The 11,128-nt window shown below is 34.8% G+C and overlaps 1 protein-coding gene across 1 annotated transcript in view; it reads right to left on the reverse strand.

The window, feature by feature from the left end:
* The window catches only part of LOC105213949 (carbonic anhydrase-related protein 10), a 96,951-nt gene extending 86,944 nt beyond the window's left edge, over nt 1–10,007 (reverse strand). The window contains exon 1 of the mRNA XM_054231309.1: nt 9,744–10,007. Within this exon, the coding sequence (XP_054087284.1) occupies nt 9,744–9,801 (58 nt within the window). The 5' untranslated portion in view covers nt 9,802–10,007. The remainder of the gene's footprint in view (nt 1–9,743) is intronic.
* Nucleotides 10,008–11,128: the final 1,121 nt, after the last annotated feature.

Below are 11,128 nucleotides of genomic sequence, written 5' to 3' on the forward strand. Positions count from 1 at the left end.
CAAAAGTTCAGCGGAAATGCACTGACCGAAATTTAATGGCTTTCTCATACATCACTTTATAAATTAACTACTTCAACATATACATTTAAAAAATGCACACTCCGCGAGTGCTATTTCCTCGTGAAGGCACTGGTGCCGGTGGCTCAGATATAAAAATGTAGTTTTGAAATAATACTTGAAGTTGGAGCAAGGAAGAAAGTGGCAGTATTAAGATCATATTCTCTGAATACAAATTCTTATTAATTTTGAGAGGGATTCAGTAAAATATTTTCAAAAAAGTCTTAGGGTAGTATTATTAGTAAATTATGTAAGCTAAATTAAATTTTGTGAAATTACTAATCTTCATGTTTTTCGGCCACCCGTTATGCAGATTAGGTACTTTGGTGATACATGGCGTATACGCAACGCACATGCTTTGCATGCAAACGCATGCTTTTCACTATATTTCTAAATCAAATTGCTTCAGCGCCGTCTCGCATGCCTTTGTGCATTTTAGTATAGTGTGAAACTTTAATAAATCGATTTTCAAATCTTTCAATCAAAGCTAAAGTAATTTTAAGTTTGGCACCGCTACCAAAGGCACACGCTCACACTGTGGCAATGCCACGTACCGCTGGCAGCTCGGATTCGATAATTCGACCAGAAATAGTGGCGTCGTATATTAGGTTACGTAAACACGGTCAAAAGGTGCGCTGCATATGTGTTACCTAACCAAGATCGTAGAAATGTCGGTGTGCTTATAAATTATAGCGTTTTTTCAGTAAAGCTTTACCTTTCGCTTGAGCCGTTTTGTGTCGGTTTGCAGGTGTTGGAAGCGTGAAATTTAGTTTAAATTAACTTTCAACGTCAACTTTGCTTTCAACCTTCCTTACACATATATTCTGCTTGTAAGTGTATCCTATCTGCTTGTGTTCTTGCTAGCGTTTTATTTAAAGTTTCTTCAGTGTTTCTGAAAATTTCTAGAGTAATTTTTCTTGTCGACATACTAACCGCAGTCTCAAGGTCTTTGCAACTATATGCGACTATGTCTTTGTTGTAGCTAAGAATTTGCATGCACATGCTTTAATTTTGTATGCAGCGCTCTTAAAGTGCATACACGTGTGTGTGAGCACAGAAAACGCTTTTGATTTTAGTTGCATATGCTGTTGGTGTTCCTCGCCATGGTGCTTCTTTATAACTACCACGTGCCATTTTATGCACACGAAATATTCTAAACAGCCACATAACTTCAATTCTGCATTTAGTATTTCCAACTTGTTATTCTTTTTGAGGCAACAGCTGTCGTTGAAATTTCTTTTAACTGCATTTGCATGACTTTGATGGCGCCGCTTATATGTGATGTGATATATATATATTTACTAAAACAAAATGCTATTTTTATTTTTTTTGTAAAGGATTTAACTGTTGGTCAAAACAAAAATGCTCAGCGTTACGTTTTGTCTTTTACTTTGGATATGCTTATTTTGGCACACCGTATGCTGACGAATTGTGTAATGTTCTAACCTCCTGTGACATAGTTTTCATTATGTTGCTACTTAATACAAAGAAAAACAAGTAAGGAAGGGCTAAGTTCGGGTGTAACCGAACATTTTATACCCTCGCAATTTATTTATTTAACTTTATTTATATTATATAATACACAATTTGACCTACATATTCGTCATATATATTGTATACAGTCCATTGAAAGTTGGAAACCATAATATTAGGTTAGAAGCACCGAGGTCCTCGTGTTCGATATATGGGGCCTTAAAAACCTATGGTCCGATTTCGGCGATTTTTATAATGGGGCTGCCACATTATTAACATAGTATTTGTGCAAAGTTCTGCATCGATATCTTCACTAGTACTTACTTCATATATTGTAAAGTAACCGATTCAGATTGTCTTCAAAGTTCTGGTATATAGGAAGTAGGCGTGATTGTGAAGCGATTTGGCCAATTTTCACAACATATCATTGGGATGTAAGGAAGCTATTACAAACCAAGTTTCATTGAAATCGGTCGAGTAGTTCCTGATATATGGTTTTTGACCCATAAGTGGGTGACGCCACGCCCACTTTTCATTTTGTAAAAAATCTGAGTGCAGCTTACATCTGCCATTTCTTATGTGAAATTAAGTGTTTCTGACGTTTTTCGTTAGTGAGATAACGCACTTTTAGTAATTTTCAACCTAACCTTTGTATGGGAGGTGGGCGTGGTTATGATCCGATTTCTTTCATTTTTGGACTGTATTAGGAAGTGGCTAAAAACAACGACTGCAGAAAGTTTGGTTTATATAGCTCTATTGGTTTGCGAGATATGTACAAAAAACTTAGTAGGGGGCGGGGCCACGCCCACTTCCCCAAAAAAATTACATCCAAATATGCCCCTTCATAGTGCGATCCTTCATACCAAATTTTATTTCCATAGCTTTATTTATGGCTTAGTTATGGCAGTTTATGTGTTTTCGGTTTTCGCCATTTTGTGGGCGTGGCAGTGGTCCGATTTTGCTCATTTTCGAAAGCAACCTTCCTAAGGTGCCAAGAAATAAGTGTGCCAAGTTTCATCAAGATATCTTAATTTTTACTCAAGTTACAGCTTGCACAGACGGACGGACGGACAGACAGACATTCGGATTTGAACTCCACTCTTGACCCTGGTCACTTTGGTATATATAACCCTATATCTAACTCTTTTAGTTTTGGGTGTTACAAACTACCGTTATGTGAACAAAACTATAATACTCTATTTAGCAACATTTGTTGCGAGAGTATAAATATATAACGGAAGCTTAGACCCACCATAAACTTATTTAATTCAGATACCCAAACATTTGGAACTTATTTGGTCTTAGTTAGAATTCATTCACTTCGGAATTCGGACTTAGTAGTTGTTTTTGTATTTTTATTAAATTTTATGCCAGATAAATGTTAATACTGGAAATCGAATATTTGTAAATTTAGTATACACTCATCTAAGCACTGTCGCAATGATATTCAAGATCTAAATCAAGGTCCCTGATATCGAACGTGACAAACTCAGTGCCTAAGGGTAATTTTTGTCCGAAAATATCGGTAGATCTCTCAGAAAATTATATCAATAAATTGCGTATAAAATGTTCGGTTGCACGCGAACTTAGCCTTTCCTTACTTGTTATGCGAGTGTCAGCGTTGTTGTTAATCTTCCTGTGTAAAAAAGTATAGCTCTTCTTGCAATCGCATGCTGGATTTCGATCGTGAATACTGATCACCGAACAATAAATTTGTTTCACTCTCATTCCAACATCGATCAAGCAAAGTTTTTTGGCTCGAACGACGACTGCTAACTCGGCGTTCGAGGCTCTCAGTTTTGGAAAATAGTAATAATAATTATACCTTATGCAATGAATCACAGAAAAAAAGCAAATAATTGCAGAGAAATTTCATATTAAAGAGCTTTATTGCAATCTTCCCTCAGCACTGAAGTACATACATATTTATGAGTCCAATTTATTACCTACAAACTCGTATCAACGTACATATATGATTTAGACAAACTTCTAGTTATAAAGAGAAATTTTCGTTTCTATTAAATTTGGTCAACGATGCGTGTCCGCTAAGGCAACAGAACAAAACGACAACCCGAATACACCGAGAGGTATCACATGAATTGCAGTACTTGGACACTTCACTGACAGCGAGTTGGACGTGCAGTCGGAATGTGTGGACGAACAGACGCATGGACGGCGGCATGGGTTGACGATATGCATATAGCGGATACAGAGAAATATGTTTTGCATGCAAAGTGTGCACAGCGTAGGTCGCGTATGTTGCAACCGACTTCAACCTTTCTAGTGGAACGGCTCCGCATCTGCCACTTGTTACAGTAGACTTTTGACAACAAATTTTATTCTTTCAATGCATGCCAAATTCTTGTTTTGCCTTTTCCTTTTCCTATTGCTATTGCCTTTTGCCAGTTTTCTGCTTTCCCAAAGAATTCTTGCAATGTGTCTGCTTTTGTTTTGAGTTGCAAAGTGGAAGTGAACATATGTCAGTGGTACTCGTATGCACAAGCTCACATTAAACATATTTAAATATATATATATATATGTATATACATATGTGATCATATAAGTAGTGCAGTCGCTTTAAAGAAATTTGCATTTCATGTTGCCGCCTGCTGTTTGTTGACTTTTTCCTGCCACTTATTTTTCTTACGGGTTTACTGCATGTATTTGTTGTGCTCAGTTCGTTATGATTGTTGTAGACATGGGTAGTGTGTAATAGCAGGATGCATTTATGGAAAATGCTGTCACATGGTCGGTTGCCATTTTTGAGGCCAATGTCTACATGCATTTCGGAAATTAGCCACAATTGGCCCTCGACGAAAGATGCAAAAACATATGTATGTATATGAGTTTATTAAATGTTTTTTTACTTATTGATATTAAAGCTTTAGTGCAATTAGAATTTCAGTTTTTTGAAATGTATGTATATGTGAATGAAATTTTAAATGTTTTAATCATATAGCTGTTCTAAAAATACAAAAAAAAAGATATAAGCTTGATTAGTTGTAACCATTAAATGTTCTTGATGATTTCATCCCATTTGAATATATTTAAATTGTTAAGCAAGTTGAGAGTTCACAATAAAAGTCGATCACCTATTTCAACCCTACAGTCAAATTCTCTACCGTGAAAAGATATAGTCCGATTTCAAAAAATTTTAGAACCGATTAAACATTAGGACGTCAAGGAATTATAAGTACACAATTTAGTTGAAATTGGCCGAGCAGTACTTGAGATAATATTTTTTACCAAATAATGGGAGCGTCACGTCATTTTTCATATTTAAATTAATGGGTGGGCGTGATTAACTAAACCACGATTTCAATCACTGTAGTATGGCGTCAAAGATAGGGTATAAAATGTTCGGTTACACACGAACTTAGGCTTTACTTGTTTATTTCAAAATCTAAGAAGGAAGTATGTTTTCAAAATATCGGTCAAGACCAGATATTTTTTGAAATATAAACGCTGTAAAGTACCAAATAGTAATTAATTCACACCACAAGCGATGGACCGAGACCGAAACACTTCCCATTTCAAACTGTCGCTTAGTTGTATGAAGATAATTGTAGATATTATCAAGCATATGCAACAAGTGAGTGCAAAAGATCTTAGCGATTGCTGTTGGTAACAAAACACTACGAATTAAAGTAACCAGTTTCTGCAACAACAATCTAATGAGCCCCAGAATGTTTAATGACAAAAAGAGGTGGCATGGACTGCCAATCCCAGATCTCCAGATTTTACTACCCTGTCTTCTTATTATATGAATATTTTGAGTATATTTCGACTCATCTGTCTCTCATCTGACAGTGAGCAAAACTTTAATGTTTTTAATTTTTACACCAAATGACAATAATTTCCCTTTGATGATCAGTTTCAAAAGATTTTAAAATACATATAAAGACTTATAAATAAATGAAATCGTTAAGGTTAATCGAATACAGCTAGGAACTCCTTGAAAAAAAAATTGATGTTTTAAATACATTCAGCGAACGTCGGAACCATTACAGCGCTAATCTTGAAAAATAGCTATATATATATTCGACTTAATTCAATAATAACATTATCACCGCACTGAACTTAATACACTGAGCTACATTTAGTTCAACTTAATATGTCGATATATATAATTTACTTATAGCCATGCAATCGAAATGGCACACCTTGCATAAAACAGTTTCCTCTTCCACAACAATCGTTAGTTACTAAAAGAGTAAATTGTCCCAAAACTTGCCTTATAAATTTAAACGACAACGCTGGCTCGCACTATCGCCCATTTCAACTACTTAGTTTATGCAATTCTGCTATTGCTGGACCTAATCTCCTCCGCCTGTGAGGATTTGGAACGCGCGAAGTTCTGGCTGCACTCGGCAGTGATGCACATCGCCAAGCTGCAAATATTCGTTGGAAACTTCAGTGGTAGGCACAGTTTTAAATAAACCCTTCGTTGATTCCCTAGAGCTAAATATTTTGTTTTTTTTTTGTTTCTTAACTATGACTTAAAAGCAAATAAAAATAGACTTTTCGCCTTGCTTTTTATTTCTGATTCATTCATTTTAAGTTTTTTGTCAAAAATCCCGTAACCTAAATACACTTTCGGCAGCACCTCCTGCCACTATTTATAGTATAGTTTCCGGCGCGCATTGCATTTCTCGAAATATGTAAATGTGTACGTGTGTAACACACATACAATTAAGCGTAAAGGTGCATGTGTGTGTATAAATAAACTCACCGGGAATGCATGCTGCTCTAAAATAACTAACAACAGCAGGCAAACAGCAGCAAAATAACCCGGTAATATGAATAAAAAGAGGAAACAAAAGCATTAAGCTTGGCGGTAGGATAAACTGTTCACAGCAACAACAACAACAGCAAGCAGCGCGCAAAGCAATAACAGCGAAATCGGTCAGAGCGGATGCTAGGATCTTGGTGCTAGACACCAGGACGCCAGGACATTTAAGTTCCACCATTTATTGTGCACGGCAAGCAGATAGCAGATCCCGCTACTATCAGTGTGGAGTATTTCAAATTGCATGCTTCAGTTGCTCCGTCCGTTACCGCGCTCACCACTTTCCCACCTTGTAAGGTTGGACGCCGCCCACGCGTCTTCCAACGTTCTCCACTATTCTACAAACCATGCACAACTATTCGCCCGTCTGTTGTCTGTCCGTGAGGTGCTTGGAAAAAATGCTGTTGCACGGTACAAGAAGCAAAACGCTTGGATTAAAGTTACCATAAATTTTATGGACAATAAATCAGCTGCAAGGTTGCTTACGACTCTGCTATATGTTAAACTCTTACGTCCATGTGTTTGTGCGCTCACATTACTGCATCGTGTGCGTGTGTGTGTGCGTAGCAACGTGTAAAGTGCGAGAAAAGCAAATTTCTTGAAATGAGCTTTTAAGAAATTAAAGCTTCACCGGTGAAGTGCTAATAAATAACTAAAATGATAAAGTAGTAAAATGTAATAATGGTGGGGGAGTTTAACAGCTAGAAAATGTGTGTACCGTTAAGTGTGAACATTGAATCTTGCAAATAATCGAAAGTGTTTATTGATGTGTTTCTTGTAAAATGTTTAGCATTTCACTTAATATGTGTGGAGAAAATAAGAGAAAATAATTGTTTAGTTGTTATTGTTCCGAATAGATTAAATTTGATGATTATAATTTTCGGTGAGTTACTCCAAAATAAAACGGCGAAAACCATAGAGATAGACTGTTTTTATATTTTACTGATTAACTATAAAATAGCCTTGGAATAATCTATTTGGATATGCTGAATAATTTACTTATATTTATACAATAGATTACTGTTAGGACCACATTGAGATCGATTATTTTTATTGTCTAATTATATTCCACAACAGCCATAGAATATTGTCTTAAAATTCGATCCGAGTGATAGTTTTTGATATATAACCTGTCTTTGCCAGCTTTAGGATAGTTTTATGGTTTCTCAAAACTTTACAAAACTACGTTTTCAAAGACTGTTGTCATGATATGTCGAGAAATACTCAAACCAATCATGAAATATTAGGCAGGTCTTTGAGATATAATCTACATGGACTCGGACGAAGGATTTTTTTCACTTGCCTCTGCCAAAAGTCCAATTTTATTTCCAAGCACTACTTCTTCTCCTTCATCCAAGTTCTAATTTCAGCTTCAAACCTTAAATAAACAAATATTCCGGTTACTTCAGATGATACTATTAGGAGTTAATTATACTCTCGCAACAAACTTTTGTAACTTTGTAACACCCAAAACTAAACGAGTTAGATATACCACCTTGATCAGGGTGAAAAGTATAATTCAAATTCTGTCATGTCTATACGTCCGTCTGTCTGTGCAAGCTGTAACTTGAGTAAAAATTAAGATGTCTTGATACAAGTGTTTCTTAGCTCCATAGGAAGGTTGCTTTCGATGATGGGCGAAATGGTACCACGCGCACGAAATGGCGAAAACAGAAAACACATAAAGTGCCGTAACTAAGCCATAAACAAAGCTACGAAAGTAAAATTTGGTACAATACAAAATTTGGATGTAATTTTTTTGGAGAAGTGAGCGTGGCCCCTAATAAGTTTTCTGTACATATCTCGTAAACTACTATAGCTATATCAAGGAAACTCTCTATAATATTTTTTTTTAGATACTACCTCATACATTTCAAATGTGGAGGAAATCGGAATATAACCAGGCTTACCTCCCATACAAAGGTTATGTTGAAATAAAATGAAAAAACACAAGAAAATTTAAATTTCATTATAAAGATGGTACAGAAGGGCTATAGCCCATTCGTTTCACAACCACGCCTATTTCCTTACTGCAATTATAGTGTGGCAGCCCCTTTCCAAAAATCGCCGAAATCGGGGCATAAGTTTTCTAGGCCACATGTCTCGAACATGAGGACCACAGTGCTTTCAATCTTTTTTTCCGAAAATATAGGTATTTGAAGAGAGTCAGGGCAATAATTTTCTTGCAATTATTGGGCCTAATCATTGAATCCGTTTCGATCGAAAAGTGGCTTAATTCGATCGAAAAATGTTACGTCGGAATCATTGAAACCGTATCGAATATAAAATTTACGATCACATTAAGCTCACTTACCGACTCAAAAAAATACATTCCGCGGGTAATAGATGTCGCTTATTACGAAATCATTGAATCCGCAAAATAGAAAATGTTGATCGAAATCTTCCGTCAATTTCATGTAATACAAAGTAAACGATTTTTATTTATACCCATTTCACTATCACCATTTTGATAATCTAGTGAAAGGTTTCAGATTGTTTAAATTAAATTATTAAATTCCTCCGTACGATAACATAAATACCGACGGTTTCAGTTGTACCATTGGCTTCCCAATGACCAGTAAATGCCGATTATGTGAAGGACTTAGATAATAAAGTTAGTAGTACAAACTGTATACTACCTCTACAATTGTAATTTTCTACAGGGGATTGATTTATATTTTGTTTGCACTAAGCTAATGAATATTCACAGTTTAAAACATTCTCTCTGATTTACGAATATCTAAAATTTCTCATTTATTATATAACAAATTGCTAAATGTTGATTATCTCGAGGTTATCTTCAGTTGCGGAAAAGGTTGGACGCACTCATTGTGAGACATTATATTTTCATTTACTTCTTCGTAATATTATTATTTTCAATCACCTCTACAGCGTCGTTATATCTCTCTGTTGTGGAAGAAAATCGTAAAAAAAGATTCCCAATTGACACTTATCATATGGTATATTATCAGATTAATGTCATATTCGGGATTGGAACTAAGAAAACTCCCATCCATTTCAGAAAACATTTAGAAGGATTTAAATGCTTTTCACTTGATAAAATTGTTTAATATTTCTAAAACAGCAATTTTCATTGTGGAACTAATATAATTAATCATGATTATTAGTAACAATTTATATTGTTAATATTGTTGTTTAACTACAAATAATTAACAAGCTTCAGGAATGTAAAAATAACAGTACTTTCCAAGTATCATATCATAGTTATTCATGTAAAAGGAAATTTCTGCAGACAAGTTGCTCAATTAATCTCCAAAATTAAACCTTGCTGCACGAGCACCAAAATGCATTTGCTTTAAATTCCGAAATCTTGAAAATCTGAAATTAAGTCTTATCTACATAATGGATTGTAAAAATCTAGACAATCTAAGCACACACATGCATGCGTGCGTTGCCCACTCACCTTGTGTCCTTGTGAAAAGCAATAGGCAAAAGTAGGACAGCAACTCCGTTGGCTTCATTTTTCATTCGTATGTGGTGTATTACGCTGCTAGGTGTGTGTGTGTGTGTTTGTGCGAAAATTGTTAAATACACAAATGCGATTGTGCAGTTGTTTGATTGTTTGATTGTTTCAAATGTTTTTTTTTTGTTATTTTGCTCCGGCCGCTTGCAGCTGCTGTGGCTTTTTGTTTTAGTTTTGTGATTGCTTTTTCTGCTTCTGCTTTTATTTTCAAGCGACTGCTCTCTAAGCCGCAACTACTGCTGGCTTGTCAAGTGTTGCATTCCTCGAAAAGTCCCATTTGCAGAAACTATTTTTAAGCTTTTTACTTTCACACAGCCTTTCATGGTCGTCGGTTGCAATTTTTGACTATCTCAGCACTTGTTGAAATTTATTTGATTTTATTTTTGTTTACCGTTGTTGCCACTGCATGCGAGCGTATGAGTGTGCACCCATATTTCGAATGTTTTCATTTATTGCCGAGCACCGAGTTGTTTCAATGCCACTGCAAATAATTGAAATTTTATATTTTAATTACATATCGAAGTACATATATACATATTTTAATATTTGCATGTGAAGATGTATTTTTGCTTATGTGTTAATAAAAAATTTGTGAGATTTATTAAATATGATAGACAATAGTCTGCATTCGCCAGAAGTTTGTTCGTTCGATGCATGAAACATTTTAAATTCCTACCGCAATTTAAATAAATTCGAATTGTGGATCAAATAAAACCATCAAGAAATTAGGTTAAGGAATTATTAAGTCAATCTTTTCTACATTTATTTCTTTCAATAGCAGCCACTTTTACTTCGAAAATATTTAAAATTGTTGCAAGCTTATGGCAAAAGTTTTTATTTGCTAGCAGATTTAAAATCACCTTCACTGCAATTGGTTGGCTACACACATATACAATATCTAGATACATTTTTGTTATATTTATATTTTATTTTATAGTATATATACAATTCGACCACAATGCGAATGTATTAGAAAATAGTGCACAATTTGTTGGCATATTTCATTTTGAACTTTTATATTTAAGCCGATAAAATAATTTGCATGCATATGTATATGTATGTATTTTTAATAGTGTCTTAGTTATTGTCTAGAACTATTTATTTACAGACTCACTTTAAAAGTACTTTAAACTTTATATGTATTGCAGAGAAAAACACTGAGAGTAGCAAAATTCAAAAATTCAATAATATATTCAATAAAATATTGAGTATTCGTTTGAGGTTATCACAAACTTATAAGTTCAATGCTTATTGAAATAACCATTTTATACGATTTTTAGTATTGAATTGCTATAGAATGAAGTAATACTTTCAAGTATGGGAAA

Source organism: Zeugodacus cucurbitae, chromosome 5 (assembly GCF_028554725.1).
Source record: "Zeugodacus cucurbitae isolate PBARC_wt_2022May chromosome 5, idZeuCucr1.2, whole genome shotgun sequence".
In the NCBI taxonomy this organism is placed as follows: Eukaryota; Metazoa; Arthropoda; class Insecta; order Diptera; family Tephritidae; genus Zeugodacus; species Zeugodacus cucurbitae.